Genomic DNA, 17334 nt, shown 5'->3' on the forward strand with positions numbered 1-17334 from the left:
TCAGTACAAATTAACTTATAAAATCAATAAGGATTCAACTGCACTGAAGGTTGATTAACTTCTGTTTTGAACATGAAGTACTGTTAAAGAAATTCAGCATGAAAATCCTACTTCTACATAGAAAAGGTCTCATGTATCAAGAAACGAATCCACTTCAGACAAAAGGTCAATTCTCATTACTATGTTTTCTGAGACCAGTAACTTTTGTTTTCAAGTAGTTAATATCTCAAACATCTGCTTGATCCTAAGCATTCCTCTATTTATTTTTTCAATATTTACCAGACCCTTTGCATACAGATGTCCTAAACCAATCAAATATTTAGGGTGTTGGCTTTGCAATACTCTACCAAATACGAAGCTACAGACACTCACTATAAAAACAAGGACAGGAAGGTATACAGTCATCTGCAGTCCCAAACCAAGGCCCTGCTGATCTTAGTCAATAAGTCAAAATTCCTAAGTTTAAAATGCCTTAAGGATGCTACCTTTCTTTCAGTGGAACATGGGACCCCCCATGACAAAATTATCTTCTCAAGAGCATGAATATTTCCTAATCATTGTCATGTCATAGTTAGCTGTAATAAATTATGGCATTTATTCTTCCCAAAGTATTTCCTTGCAGTCCAAACTCAGTGAATATGGACCTGATCCTACCCAGGTTCACTTCTGTTCTTCTCTCTTCACCATCGAATCCCAGCTTTAAGAACACTCTCCAGACACTGCACTACAATCTTTCCAAAGGAGCAGCACTTCCCAAGGGGCCATCACAGCTTTCCTTTTATTGCACAGTGTTTCCATTCAGATCTGGACTGCAGCCTCAGTCACTAAACAAAGAACAGACTGGGGAAAAACTACTCCAGCCAATTAAACTACCTCACCCACACAGAAAAAAAAAAATCTCAGCCCAAACTACAGCTTCTGTCTGTACTCCAACTTACCGACTACTCCTCTGCCCTTTCCTATGCCCAGTAACTCAAACTGAACACACCTTCTCACAGGATTAATGCAGGGGAAACCCTCACCTGGAAGGAACAAAACAATGTAGAGCCATTTTCACTCTGGAAAAAAATCTGAAATGCTCTGACTGATACCTTGCTGTCATAAATTGCCCAGAGAGGGTGCAGAGTCTGCCCCAGTGGAGATATTCCAGAACATTCAGAACATAACCCTGTGCCATGTGCTCTGGGATGACCCTCCATGAGGAGGGAGGTGGGACTCATGAACCATTTTGTCACACTATGGAACCTGCTGAAGATGTGTAAGCAGGAAATTCTTGATGGAAAGGAAATGCTGACATGTAGCAGGATTTAAACATCTTTAAACAGGCTCAACATGTATAACGAAAGCAAAAGAGGCTGCTACAGCCCAAGTCCTGCTGACAGCCACAATTTGCCCTGCAACACATTCACAGTGCAGCAGCTGCTCCTTCACTACAGCACTGCTGACAAAGACACTTGACTGATTACACTATTACTAAGAAAGCAGAAAGCATCTCCTTATTCCTACTCCCTAAGAAAATCCCCAAACTAAAGAACATACAGTAAGGATCATATGCCAAACTGCTTACAACCAGAAACAATGGACGAAACTATTCCTTCACTTGTAACTTTAAAATTCCTTGTATTTTTCTTTTCATTATGCAACATCCATTCCACTAGGAATCCTGATATGCCAAGATACAGTACTTGAAATATTTAGAGAATTAGTTATTCCTCAGGGAAATAAAGAACTAAAATAAAGCATAATCTGATGGAGATGACAGAGTTTGCATTTTGTCTTAGCTATCAGAGGTTATGATTTCATACTATTTGGCCAGAAAATCTGTCTGTGAATGGGTTTTTGTCAATATGCAGAACTGCTAGAACTAAAGTGTTCCACAACCAATTATTCTTTTTTAACAAGTAATCTTAATTATTTTTAGTTCTAGCTGCTTAAAATAATTGTTGCAGTAATTTTAATATTATCATACAGTATTGCTGTCGAAAGCCTTAAGGGTATTTATCTAGAACCATGTAAAAATATTTTCCAATAAAATGAGCAAATATTGGCAATACTATAATTACAATTCCAGACATTAAAAATAAAACCATCTTGATTTACAGCTTAGTTCTATACACAAATTACCATTATACTACACACATTTAATGATGAGCCTTGTAGCATATCATTACATAAATTAATTCAATGAATAATCCTTCATTGACACAACAGACCTTTCCACTGAAACAGCTAGGTTTAAACAAAAACAACTCAAGTATATGACAAATAAATACAGCATTACAAAACAGTTTTAAGCAAAGTTTAGAAGTTGGACTGTTCTCTGAAGCCACAAATATTGCTTGCTGACAACATGGCACTATTTTTTCAAATTGTTGAATGGCTTTTTAACACATTAATAACTTCAGTTCCTAGACCAATTCCTTAATCTTCCTCCTTTTATCAACTGAAGAACTACCTGCAGCATTTTATTTTGTAACACTGGCTGCTTTCCATATTCCAGGCACTTTTCACATAAGCTTACCATATTAACAATTTCTTACACATACTTGAAAGTTTCCGTTAGGTCATCTTTGAAATTAAAATGAAAATCTTTCCTCTTCATTGAAGATGTGCTAAATCCCTAGACAGACCAGGAGTGCTTACCTGTCCTCTCTTCAAACAGAACAAAAATGAGCTACTTGGCTCAGAAAGTTAATGGGTAAGTAATATAGTCACTGCAAAAAAATGAAACTGATTCTAAATGTAAAAGAAAGATCTGTTGGTTCATAGACACCAGAGTCTAAAGAGTTTTTAGCTGCCACAATTCTGGGTATTTAAAGAAATTTCAAACATGCTTGATTGTCACTACAAGTTGCTAATTTTTGTCCCACAGGAGCTGAACTGAACTAAGCATATGTGTGTGTCATCTTCAAGCCAAAGAATTTGATCATCACTAATTTAAACTGGAGGAGAATCAAGCAGCAAATGAGTAATGACTTAAATTAAAATGACAGTTCCTTGATCATCAATAATCAGAGGAAAAGAAGCTTAAGGGCAAAAACATACCCCAAAAGAAATATAATAACGCATTTGAGTTATGAAATGAAGCTATTTAAGTTATTAAACAAGCAAAATTGAGGGCTTTAACTTGAACAATTACATTCACCCTCCACATTACACCAACACTGTGATGTTTTCATTCCTTTGTTTCATACAAATGCTTGTGCTCTCACTTAAACAAACTTTGAATTTTCAACAGAAACATTTCAACAATTCATTCACTGGTGTCCTCTCCTGCTTTAGGGTGGCTCTCGGGCTGTGCCACAAGCCCAGTGCTGTTACCTGCGGAGGTGGAGAAAGGCTGTGTAGCACTGCTTGCGGAACTCCTGGTACTGCTCACTCTGGGTGCCTCCCATGCCTTCCACCATCTCCTTGTTCAGCTTCATCGGGGGAGGAAGGGGCTTGGGGTCCCGGCCCAAAATATAACCAAAGTCAATGTGAAACAGTTTACCTGTAGAAGAAGGAAAGACAAACACTGTGCATAATAAAAGTTCTTGGTGCAAATCTTAGAAAAATAGAATTATTAAGAAGATAGCAAGCAGCTCCCAGAAAGTTTTCTGTAAGGTTTATAACAGTGTATGTTTTATCTTCAGCTGTTAACTGGAAATTATGGTTTTAAAGGAAAAAAGCTGATTTAAAATTCAAGCTTTTTTGATTTTTAAACAAGTGGAGTATATTCACAAAGACTGTACCAATACTGAAACTGGTTAGTAGATACTAAATGCACAGTTTACATAATAGATACTACTAATTCTTAACACCTTTATAATTTGTTAGCAAATTCAAACATTAATACTTAAAGCAGTGCCATGTGTGTTAGGCATTGTCATGAAATATGGTAAATTTAACATACAACTAATATAACAAAGAAAAAGTAAGACTCATAATCCTATAAACAACCTTTCAAAGCCACTGAACACCAAACATGAGTTCAATGCTGTTTCAAAAGTCTTTTGAGTTGTTCAAGTAGAGTCAAAAATTATCAGTAGTTTTGAAATGCACTGAAGAAACATCACTCCAACTTTAAATCTGAAACTGGATTTCAAATCCACCATAAAGTTTGTCATACCCTTTTTCAGTACTAACATGAATTGCCTCACTTTATCACTATGTTTCCATTCCCAGTTCAAGTAATTGCATTTAGAACACTTCTGCAGCATTAACAAAAACTTGTATATGCCTTGTCTCTTCAAATGCACAAGGCAACTGCCCTACCTATCAACAGCCTGCCATGCTGCTCACCATAATGCTCACACACTGACTGGGGAGAATGCAGTGCTCCCTTCCAATAGCACTGAACTACACATGAGATGTTATTGGTAGCAGAATGAACAACTGAGCTTCCCTTGGTAAACCTCAGTTTATCAGCAACTTCAAAAAACCTAAAATATTTAGATTAACTGAAGAATAAATATATTATAAATACACAAAAAATGCACTAATAGAAATAAAAGTAAAACAATTCATTATTCTTAGGTAGCCATTTTTTTAGGAATAATCTTGACTCAGTTAAATACTGTCCACGTTAAGCAGAAAAATGTCTCTTCATGTGTGCTGCAAATGTATTTTCAGTTTGGAATGTGTAATTTAGGCAATGACTTGAGCCATACTACAGCTATATTACAAAAATGATGGTGAGACTGCAGATATGCATGCAGATACAAGATAGAAAATCTTTCAAACAAGAAGGTAGAAAATTATTAGCATGACTGTTATCTAGACAAACACAGCCCAGAAGATAGAGTCTTGCTTCAGAATTATGGAACTGAGCAGCATTACAGACAGGGGTGTATTTGCCTTTGGGTATTTTAACCTGCAGCTTGTGTGTTCATTTTAAGATTTCGTAAGATTAGGTTCTCAGTGCTTTTGGAAAAAAAAATGGAGCAGTCATATTTTTCACTTAATCACCTGTCTTTGACTATTTCTTTGAATAATAACGTAGTATCAAAAGAAGAGGCTTTTTGAGATCTGTCATAAGCATTCTTCTTCAATCTAATAAACTAATTCCATGACAGTCCAATTTCAAAGAGAGATCACAAGTATCCTCAACAAGTGGTAAAACATTTGCTGACTGATAAATGCCATAACCATTACATTTTGCATAACTAATTGTGCTTTTAAAAAAAAAACATTCCTTTGATACAGTCCTACTGGTCTGATAAAGGAGATTCTTTTAGAGCTCCTTTTTGTACACCAAATTTTTGAACCAACCACATACAGAACCCTTTCATCATTAAGCTAGAAAAAATGTTTAACTGAAAAGTTTAGGGGGATTTGCTTTCTGTTCACTTATTTAAACCTGTCACCTTGAAGAGTCAAGAGACAACATTTTGAATAAAACAGTAACCCTTGTAGCAGAAATTTTTTTTTTTTAGTTTGCTCTGGAGATAAGGAATAAAAGATGATAATTAATAATTTACACTGGTAACAAAGACATCTAAAACATTCAAAAATATTTCAATAATTGAGTGATAGACACTTTGAAAGTGAGATGAGGCCATCCTGCATTAACATCATAGTTTTCCTAGATGTACTTCAAAATTCAGCTGTTTTTTAGGTTGACTTAAAATGTACGTACAAGCTCATATTTAAATAAATATATTTAAAACCTTTCAAACCTGTTTACTAAATATAGATTTGATTAATTTTAATTCAGCTCCTGCAAGATCAATTAAACCAGCACACCATGGTATAGAACATGGACAAAAGGCTCTCCCTGGTGCTGGCACAAATCTACACCAGAAGCAGCCTGAGGGAGCACTGAAGGTCTAGAGATTTCTACAGAGGCACCTGACTCATGTTACCCTCCAGGAGTTAACAACTGAATAAGTGAAGAACAAGCCTGCTTTGGACAAATTAAATTTGCAATGCATTTAATACTGGAAATAGGTAATATTTATATTCTTATTTATGTTAATATATAATAAATTTATGAAGTTAATAAACTCAATGATTTCAAATCTTCAAGACCAAGAAAAAAAGGTTGCAAGTCTCTCACGTGATCATCCCAAGTGCCATTTGTATCAGGGCATTACACTGACTATTCCACTTCCATTATATTAATGAATGTGACAGTTTTCACTCAACATTACTCCAATTGCAAGAATAAGGGGACCTCTGGAGGACACCTGGTCAAAACCCCTGGATGAGCAGAGACAGCCAGAGCCAGGTGCCTTAGCCAGGGCCATGTCCAGACAGTTTCTGAGTATCCCCAGGGATGGATGGTCTCTCTACAACCCGTATCAGTCACTTCCCTGTAACACTTGATACTCATATCACAGTATTTATATACAGTAATCACCTATCCTCCCAGTAATACAGCATTCATGTGAAATTTGTGCAACACTTTTCTAAAGTATGTGCAATACTTTTTCTAAGGTATGTAATTGTTTGTAAAACATGATTTTACAAACAATTACACATCCTTCCTTCAATATACAGGGTCAATGTCATAACACATACCCTTCCATCAATCTTAGACCATCATGTTTTACCATGATCCAACTTCTTCCACTTTATTATGTCTTAATTTAAAGGGCTCCTAATCTTTATATATGCTTATAAATTACAGACAAAACTGGACCTCTGCTCTGGTTTACTACCATTCCCAAATGAGCGCTAAATCATAAAGGTGAGGGTTTTTTTTGTTTGTTTCAGTCATGATTTAAACTAAAATCAGGAATTACTTAAGACAACACGTGAAACAGATCTCATCTTTAAAACTAGTGCACTAGAAATTACCCTGCCCTTCCCATTTATTTTACTGTAGAAAAAGAAAGACATTTTACTAACTGGAAGGCATTTACTGACTGGAAGAAGAAGAGAAGCTTCCAGGAAGTAAGCAATATGCATATATAAAATTATTTAATTTAAAATCTAAAAGTTGATACTATTGGGTACTTTTGAGCTTTTGTTTTTTAAAATTATTTTATCTTATGAGTTTGACTACCTTTTTCCACTCAACACCTGGTTTTCTAACATATGGAATAAAGAAGCAAGGCCACTGGAGACTTCAAGGACATGGCACAAAACATGGAAGTCACCCCAACTACCAGTCAGGGTGTCAGGGATTTCAAAGTCCATCTGACTTTCTTTCAGCGATCTTTGATTAAGTGAAGCATGGACCTGTAGAGAATAAAAATTCATACTTGGTCCTTGCAATAGCCAGTAACACCTGACTGCAGCTGGAGAGGGTGATCTGTCCATTACTTTCACTGCTAATATCTAGATTTTAATACAGAAGAAAGTGCCTATAGAGCAGCACAGAAGATTGTTTCATTTTGCTAGGAAAAAACACTGAAAACCAGACAGATCTCTGAAAACCTTAAAATGCAGAGGACAGAGCAAATTAGATGCAATTACTGAAATAAAGTAAGTCTGATGGCAATTGTCTCTTAACAATAAAAAAAGCAAATTATCTCAAACTACTCTGTGCGCATTGCTGGGGAAGAACACAAAAACCACTAAACCAAAACACAATTTGTAAACCAAACCAAAAATTTCATTACTTCTTTGCAACCCTGAAGCACCACTATTATTTTAACTTGGCCCACATTAAAAAAATATACAATTTAGTTATTATTTTAACTAAATTCCTATTTTAAGTTTGAAGCAATAGGATGAAAAGTCCTTGATGAAAATGACTGGATGGATGGGGTCCTTTTCTGGCTTTCCCAGCAAATTCTAATGTTACTATAAAAATTTCTCTTTTGCAAACAGACCAGTGGTATGATGAAAAAATTGGAATGCCTAATTTACTTTCATAAGCAGCATCTTACAACTTTTCTAAGACTCCAAAACAATGAAAGTAATGTGAATTTTTAAGAACTTATTCAGGATGCAGGTTTTGAAGTCAGTATGCAGCAACAGATGGAGGTAAAGTTTAACACTGTCACCCATGTAACTGTTAAGAGCCCAGCTTGTCTTAAGCATTGTAACTCATTTCCCTCCCCCAAGCTGTCCATTCTCAAAATACATTCTATTCAGGCATATTATAAAAAAAAAAAAAAAACAGGTCTGATATTTATAACTAGATGACAAATGCTGTTCAAGGTACCTAGAAGAAAAAGTGTTTCAACAGATCAAGAGCTAAAAGGTTATATTCTTTTTAATAATAAGCACCACAGAAAGTGGAATTCCAGAGAGAAATCTAAAGGACAAAAGTATGCATTAGTTTTTATTTTTTACAAAAATAAGGATGTCCCTCTATCAAGACCAGCAATATTTAAAAACATCTTTAAAAATTGTATTTTACATACTACAGTATTTTACAACATTAATAAATGTACTTAACAATGTACTTGTCTAAGCACTGACCGAGACTGAATGTTTGAATCTTGAACGTTTTCCATTTCTACCATCTCAGACATGCTCTGGGATAGATTTTTTGAATAAAAACCACAGGAAGTACAAACACATGGTGTCATTTCATACATGAATCTGTCCAGGTCCTTGCTGTCTTTCCTGGCAACCCTTTCTAACAGAGACTGAAGAATAAATGTGGTGTCATTTGGAGACCACAGTTCTACCTCTTAACATTAAATGAAAAGACAGCCCAGTTCTTTCATTTATTTACTTCTGATACCAAAAGCAAATGTGGTTTTCAAGTTCTGAGCACTGAGTCTTTGACCTGCTCTTAGATATTAATAACATAATTTTATCCACATAGCAATTTTCCCTCCTGCTACAGAGCAATGACAAGTGTATGGCTCAGGTCAAAGCCCCTGTACTTTGGGAACTCATACTGGGAACTTGCATTTTCATGCAGGTGACCAGAGGTTACTGAAAGATAAGCTGGTCATCACTAGGGTGAGAGTAAATTGGTCAGAAACACACATAAGCAGTGCCATCAAGAAACTATTTGAATGTCTAGGATATCCTAGAATATCCACACATAGCCTGCACATTTGTGAAAACTCTGCATGACTACAAAGCAAGCTGAAATTACTAAGATACCTCTAAAGGGACAGGAGACTTCAATTGTCTATGAAAGCTGAAATACTTTCTAACTCTGCTTATGAATGTACTGACTGCCTTGCAAATATGAAGACATCCATATCTGGATATTTTATTAGTACCTAGATCCTGACTCTACAATCAAATCAGTGAGTGTAAGAGCTGCAGAACAAAATGTTCTCAGGGGAAGGCTTGGCGTAATTACAATGTAATAGCCCAGTGCATTTTCCATGGAAGTTAGCTGAACATGCTACACCTTGTATATCACAATCCAGCTTCACAACCACCCAGATCTTCCCTCCAAAGCAATGAAAGGAATGTTAGCTGTTAAATCAGATGTCAACTTCAATATATAAATCAGTCTGTAATTCTAAAAGGAGGCACCAATGTTGCCTAATCCTGGGCATACAGCTGAAAAAGTGTCACGTTATCCACAAACCACAGTAGTATCTGCTATGGCTTTAGAAACAAGATTTTAAAACACAGAACAATTGAAAATGCATTTTGTCTCTATGAGAAGTAAGAAGTTCAAAGTTTTCAGAGAAAGTAAATATCCCTGCCATGGAATACTGAGTGTTTAATGGCCTTTGGGTTACCAGTCAAGACACATTTATGAAATTGATGCAAGTCTTTTTGTAATTTTTAAGATTACTGACAGATAAGGATGTTTTGACTGAACATTCCCACATCTTCTTCCAAACACACTTCTAGAGTTGCCATTGAAGTATAATGATACAGTACTAAAAAATGTGAAAATCCAGATATCTTTTTCAAGACTGCTACTACAAAAAAGCCACTCCATTTCTAGAACTATAGGTATTAAAGAGTCATGAAAGACAACAGAAATTATTTCATTAGGTAACTGACATCTCATGCAAAAAGACACATTTCTAATGTGTAGAAAACAATCTGTTTTTATGAACTTCTGTATCTAGAGCTTAATATTTAAATTATACTGCATCTATATTATAAGCATGGGCATCTTATGTTACAAGATGATGCACCAATTCCATTGGAAGGAGTCTAAAAGATGTGGCTACATTCACCAAACAGAAAGGTTGAGCCAAAAAAAAGGTAATGATATGTAAGAAATATATGAACCCACAGCTGATACCTAGTATTCTTTACTGAAAAACTTCAATTCATGACATGATTATCATCAAGAAAGGATGCATATAGGATAGTATGATTTCAAAGGAGGTACTTGGAGCATGCATTCTTCAGGAGAAGAATGAAATTAGCTTCTTCTGTCTTAAGGCTAAGGGATTCTCAGTAGCAAGATACAAGCTTTGGTAGAAGGTCTTTGTTGTATCTGGAAAATGTGGAAGATAAGGATTTCTCCTGACAGCTCACAAAAGCCCTCAGTTTGTGGCAGACTGTGGGTTTTCAGACTTGGAATGTACGATGGATGTGCACTGCCCTCTGCTGTACTCCCCAAATTCTTCCAGTAAAGCCACTGTGCTGTACTTAACACAGACAGGTAAGATGCACTTTATCCCAAATCAAAACACTGAACTATTACTACTCTCAGCATGCAAGCAGAGCCTGCTGTGGAAAGATTTATACCCACCACAACAGATAAATGAGAGACCTCTGAAGACAGATCTTTAAATGACTGTATATTTTCAAACAGATAGGGTAAAATACACTTGCTTTAGTTGTTCCCCCATGAGCTTAGAGCAAGACCTTTTAATCAAGACCAACTGTAAATTTTCTACTCTTTCAGACTTACCATGGTTAAAAGCAGTATATGCTTCAGCCTTACCTGTAACTAACAAGCCTTTCACGTGGATGGGTCTCTTTTTCCAAATAACATTTTTATTTAAACGTTTCTCATTCAATAAACGTTTCACATCATAATAAACACTTAACCACAACTCTTAATTCTCCACCACTATGTAATGAAGGTATTCAAGCAATCAGAACTCCTAGGGAAGCTGTAGTTCAAAAGTAAGCAAGCAAGTAAAAATAAGCCAAACAACAATTCAAAAAGATGTTCCGCTATAAGAAATGTTATCAAAACTTTGTGAAGCACATGCAGCTACACATGAACTCATTTTCAATGAAAACAACTGAAATTCCCTCTATCTCCCAGCAGTGATTGTAATAGTTGAAGTAGTTTTATTTTCAAATCCCTCATTTCCTCTAGTTAAGAAATCATCTTATTACACACTGGAGCAAATATTACCTTAAATGAGACAATACAACTTACATTTTAAAATATAATCTAGTCTGCAATACTCAGTGGGTTATATTCACAAGGAAAATGCAGAGAAAAAGTACCAACACAGTAGAAATTAAACAACTGTTGCTATAAAATTATACAGCTAAAAAGAATTACCTGTTTTTGTTAGCAACAGATTATCCAGATGTCTATCTCCAACTCCAAGGATGTAAGTAATCACACAATAACCAGCTGTAAAAAGTAAATTGTAAACATCAGTATGAGTACCTTTCCTGGAGAGAAACAAGTTCCACACAATTAACAACAGCATATTACATTATTTTAGCTCTAGTTAACTAACAATAAATATACCACAGAGACTTGGGGCAGGAGTGGTGGTGGTGAAGAATAATCAATGCCAGCTCTATGAAGAACGTTTGAAGTACTAAAACTCTAGAACTCACTCAGTACTGTCAGGATTTTAATTTCTTATGATACAATTACATGTCTAACCCTTAAAGACTTAATTAGTTCAGTACTGGGAAAAACATTCTTCAAAAGGAGGTGAAGTATTTTTAACTAAGTGAATATACATGTTTTGAACTGAAGCTATTTTAAGGCCACTGTAAACAAATATAAAGCATGGATATGAGCCTGGATATCCATGTCAGATCACCAATGGTAAAAAGCAAACAGTTTTAATAGTTGCTTTTACCCACTAACCAGAACAGTTAGCAGTTCTAAAGACTGCACTATCAGAAAGAGAAGGGAAAAGGAGAGGTACTGTGGAGTCACATCTGAATGCTCCTTTTTTTTAAACTTTTGTTAAAATGGAGGTTTTTTAAATTTTATGGATAGCAAATGTGGTATTTTAACACAGTCATCAGTTTACTGAACAAAAAGTACGCTACCATTTTTTCTTTTCATACAAATGTAACCACACCCCCCAAAATGCCTAATGTTTTCAAAACCAATTAGAATTTTGACACAGATGATTTATCATTACATAAATGCTTTACGTGTCCCTGCATTATGAAGACCCCAACTCGCAGTACAGAGAGGGCAGAGATAAGATTGCTGCTGGAAAGCAAAGAGTATTTATCTCATACTCTCCTTTAAGACCCACCAACAGCGGTCTTGTGTGTGACGTGTCAGGCTTAAAATTACTCTTTCTACTGCATTTCTGACAGCGAGTACATGCACAGTGCCCTGTTTGCAGCCACCTAAACTGAAACAACTTAATACCTCATCCACCATGCCCTTCAGACTTCACCTAAGAAGTTGCCAGCTGTTAGACTGTAACTCACCACAGCTCTTAACATACGTGTCCATCACCTCTGCGCTGATTCCATAAGGGCCAGTCTCACTAGGGGCATGTTTTCTGAAGAAGTTCTGGAGAGAATGCCATGAAGATATTTAGTTATTCCACATAATACAAAACTGGGTCTTCAGAGAAAAAAAAAAATTAATCAAGACCACACATGGCCATTATTACAACTTGTTAAACTAACAACCACCCCCAAAACACCTCCTAAGATCTAGTTTAATATCACTTTATTTATATCCTGTCTCAATCATCATATTCTTAGCACAGAAACTGAAAAGCAATTTCCTTTATTAAATGTTACAGAAGATTAACAATGCACTCAAAAGTTACTAATCAGCAACAATGAGTAACAATACTTCCAAGGCAAACTGTTTAGGTCATATCAACAAAAAGTAAAACAGGATTAACAGTCCTGCTTTAGAACTATACCTGGGGAGTATGCTCTTACATAGTTTAGCATCCTTATATGTCTCCCTATTCCTCAATAAAACCAACTGCTGCTATTAAGTTTAAAAAGAAAATAAGTCTAAGTCATGAAATGGAAAATCTGAATTTCCTGCGAAATGTGGACAGGGCCAAACAATTCTCTTAACCTTCCTGAGTAAAAGAAAACTCAGTTATATCCAAGCCAAAGCAAAGTTTCTTCCAGTAGGCACAATCTAAGGAAACACTGTAAGAAGAGTGTAGTAGTTCCCTGGACAGCAAGTAAGTTACTAAAACCATAATGAAAAACTAAGACACTTACGTAAATGAACTTCTAAAACATGAACTGCAATTTTAAGGTTGTTGATAGAAGGTTAGTAACACTGAAACACCAAAACACCTTTTCTCTCCTGGAGATCTGCATTTCACCAGGCAGCACTGGTTTTCTGGCTTTAAATCTTTTCAATAGTTAATACAGTAGTTATACAGAGTGCTCCTCTTTACTAGAACTGCTGTGAAATCCAAAATGAGTATTTTCAAAAACAGTAACCTAAACTTCCACAACTCCTGAAAGTGTTCAACTGCTTTTCATTTCATTGGCCTATGATGCCCAGCTATTTTATCATGTTTCAGCGCAGGAAATCTCACTCTTTTCGTGCACTGTCTATTTAGATTAAAAATTCTTCACAGGAATAATTGCTCCTTATGTCTGCATAGCAACTGAAACAGGGCACCTATTTCCAGTCACATGATGTTGCAAGGAATTGAAAATTAACACTTTCATAGGCATTTCTAAACAGATTATTTTATAAAAACATGTAATGGAATGATTCATGAACAGTACACCTCCATGATTACAAATGATTGTCAAGAAAGCACTTTATAGTCTGTAAAATTACTGACTGCAGATGAAATGGAATCTATGGAATGGAATGGAAAGCTAAAAAAACTCCAACTTACGTAACTTGATGCTGGTTACTGATTAGTGAAAAATATTTTTTATATGTGATAAGTATTTGGTAAGCAAATGATAAGCAAAGTATTTGATAAGCAAATGATAATGAAAAATGATAAATAATTTAGATCTTCTTATTTTTAACATAGGTAGTTTATAGGAGCTGAGAGATAGTTTGCTTCGACTCACAGTTACTGAATTACAAAAAAAAGCAAGCTTCCATATTGTCTACACAATAGGAAAAAAGCACCATGAAAAATCAAATCCAAATAAATATGCTCTATTTTCATTAAAAAATCTATTAGTTGCTCACCTCATATAGCAATTTGCTTTGTTTTTATCCAGCTATATTACTCAAACAGCTGAGCTCTGCTATCTAGCTTGTGTGCTGGGATTGAAACCAGTATGAGTTTTGTGTGCCACTATTCAATTGTATGTCTCCATTCAAATCCATGAGAATTAAGAAAATCTGCTAAAAAAACTAAGTTACAGTACGTATACATCCACTATCAAGGAGGAACAGGCTTCAGAATTTGTATGAATTAATTATTTAGTTGTTTCATTGAAAAAAGAGGAGCACTAATCAAAGCATATTTTGACAAGGTCAAATAAATGAAAGACAAACATGCAGCAAAAAGTGTCAGGTATCTGCCATTTGTCATTACAGCAAAGCTGAGATTTCAATATCATAACTAAACTCTAATTTATTTAAATAGCGTTACTTTTAGAACACAGGATACTCAAGTGGTCATTTATGTATACCTTTTCAAACAAACCCCAAATGTTTCCAGCTGTAATTTGTCTTCTAACAGACCAAAAAATCAGCTGAAAAACTAAAAATTTTGCATAACATCTACACCTTCAGCTTACACTGTTAGATCAGAAGACAATCTACAACTCCCCCATCACGTACCTGTATAGTTTCCTCAGTAGCAAGAACTTCTGCAACTGGTACTGATGGAATAAACTGCATGAAGCCTATGACAGAAAACAGACAAAAGAGAAAATCTCCAATGCACAGAACTTTCAAACTACTCTCTAATACATGTTTATGAATGGACAGAACTAATACACAGTCATTCAACTGCTTCTAATAGCAAAAAACCCACTTTTTTGATCCCATTTTCCAATCTCCTGCCTTTTAAAACAACTTTTCATTAACACCAAATTAACTTGTAAAAGGTGTGTTTTCACAAGTTTTCAAGATGAGAGAAAGTATGTTGATGGCTTTCTAAATATTTATCCAGAATCTATCTAAAAGCAGCCAAGTTTGATTTTTTGTTTTTCTCCTCCATTTAATGAAAAGATCTCTAGAATAGAAGGGTTAGATTATTTATTCATGATCACACTGAAAGCCAGCAGATTGGTAATTGCTGATTGTCATTTGCTCCTAAATCCAGACCAGGCTCCTTTTATGGAGATATTTGAGTCACCTTTGGAACACTGTGGTGACTCAGACTGTTTACTTCCATGGCTTAAACTCTAACAAGACTTTCTTACACACTAAGAACCCAGGGAGGAGATTCTTCTCCATACTGTATTTTTAGGAAATAAGTGTATTCATACCATGTTTTGTACTAGTTGCCAGCACTTTATAGGGTGTCAACTTCAAATCCAGATTCTCTTTTCTTAACAGCTGGAAAAAAACAATATACAAAAGCAAAGATGAATGCAACAGAAAGTCAGATTTTATTACTAAAAGGATGTTTACTGGACATTGATCTCCACTGAAACTGATAATGAGTGAGAGCCTGTTTGGCAATTATGTATTTTTTTTCTTAATCTACATAGGGTAATTGCACATCTATATATGAAAGAAAAAAAGGCCACCTAGAGATCTGAGAACTCTCAAATTATCAGCAATATAAGCTGCATTAACAGTGTTAAACAGTCTTGCTTTTGACAAGGAAAATCAAGAAAACAGAAAGAACAGGATATAGATTAATAATTTTCACCTTATCCATGAGTGAAATAATCTGAAGAATAAGTTGATCTTGACGTAAATCATCGCCATGCTTAAAAATCACAGGATATTTGCCTCCATCTTCTGTCTTGAAGAATAACTGAGCAGGCATTAAGGCACTCTGCAAAAGGAAATATACTAATAAGCTGGTTCACAGCAGTGTTCATATTAACTCGGAAATAAAATCTTTGCATTGTATTTGCATTGTCTCAATAGTTTAGAGTGTACCACTTCCAATTACCAAAAGTACAACTGTATTTTAATAAGAAAAATACCTTAATGCTTTCCTTCCTTTTTAATCAAGGATACATTCTCCCTCCCTGCACCCCACAGCAGCAGAAGAGGAAAGGACAGAAGTATTCAGTTTTTTTCCATGTGCATATAATTCCAATCAACAAGGAAGCACTATGCAAAAGGTCACATCAAAACAAATTTTAAGTGATCAGATCAAAAAGCAGCACAATTATAGGATAAGCAGAAAGAACTCCTAGGGGCAAGTAATCTTAAACAATTAATTGCTTCCTTAATCTATTTAGCAAAAGCAAAAGTGCCTTTTTACATTATTGTTTGAGAAAACCCATTTAATTGTTTGCAATTTTTCCATGTAAAATGGGTCAAAGAGGATCAATTATGTACATGAATGTTACAATCTATTGCAACTGACCAAGTCACTTCCCTCCACAGCAAACCAAAAATAATTGAGGTACAGAGTTTAATCTTGAGCAGTAAGATTACATTTTTAAATTAATACCACAAAATTATTAAGTTCCACAAGTAAAGGCAAAATTATTCTTTATGCAGTCCTACAAAAGTTATGTGATATCCAAGGGCACCAAAAATCAGTAACTCCTTCCTTTTTAATTCCATTCGTTTTTTTTATCCCATAGCCCAGGATGAGATATTAAATGGAAAAATGTCAACTGTCAGAATTAGGAGAAGAAAAAAAATCTCTGATTTTGAAACAAGTTACATCTCACATTTTTGGTCCTACTTTTTTTGCACAGATACAGAGGACCAATATGTAAAAGACTGCGTTTGTCCTGAAGAATTTCAGCTATTATTACTGAAAGGAAACATTTGGGTGCTGTTCCAGCAATCTGTTTTTCTACATTCTTTCCCTAACTCTTAAATCATACTCACACAAAATGATGATTTGCAAAAGTTTGCTTTCCTAACAAAATCTTTTCAATGTTGCCTCCAACCAAAGGTGCAAGAGCATGCAACTGCAGAAGCCTCTGCTCCAAAGGAATTAACCTGATACAGAGAGAAGCAAGCTAGAACGGGTAGAAAACTATGCACAAAGTATCTGATTTTAAGCAAACTCAAATGACAACAGAGTCAACAAGGACTCTGATGAAACTACTGGGCATAATAAATCTAGAACCTATCCGAGATGAGAGATTTAACACTGGCTGTCACAGCAGCCTACACGAATTCTTTAACTGGCAAACAAAGGCCTCCGGGACATAGGCCTGACTTGTACAGAAAATTTTGGTCATCCTAAAATT

At 35.4% G+C, this 17334-nt stretch overlaps 1 protein-coding gene across 2 annotated transcripts in view; it reads right to left on the reverse strand.

The window, feature by feature from the left end:
• PIK3C3 (phosphatidylinositol 3-kinase catalytic subunit type 3) overlaps positions 1–17334 on the reverse strand; it is a 66763-nt gene that overhangs the window by 19634 nt on the left and 29795 nt on the right. For both annotated transcript variants that reach the window (XM_063179620.1, XM_063179619.1), the window contains 6 exons: positions 15819–15947; positions 15430–15499; positions 14777–14841; positions 12466–12550; positions 11336–11410; positions 3322–3490 (listed from right to left, as the gene is read on the reverse strand). In XM_063179620.1, coding sequence (XP_063035690.1) covers positions 3322–3490; positions 11336–11410; positions 12466–12550; positions 14777–14841; positions 15430–15499; positions 15819–15947 — 593 coding nt within the window. The remainder of the gene's footprint in view (positions 1–3321; positions 3491–11335; positions 11411–12465; positions 12551–14776; positions 14842–15429; positions 15500–15818; positions 15948–17334) is intronic.

This window comes from Melospiza melodia, chromosome Z (assembly GCF_035770615.1).
Source record: "Melospiza melodia melodia isolate bMelMel2 chromosome Z, bMelMel2.pri, whole genome shotgun sequence".
Taxonomy (NCBI): domain Eukaryota; kingdom Metazoa; phylum Chordata; class Aves; order Passeriformes; family Passerellidae; genus Melospiza; species Melospiza melodia.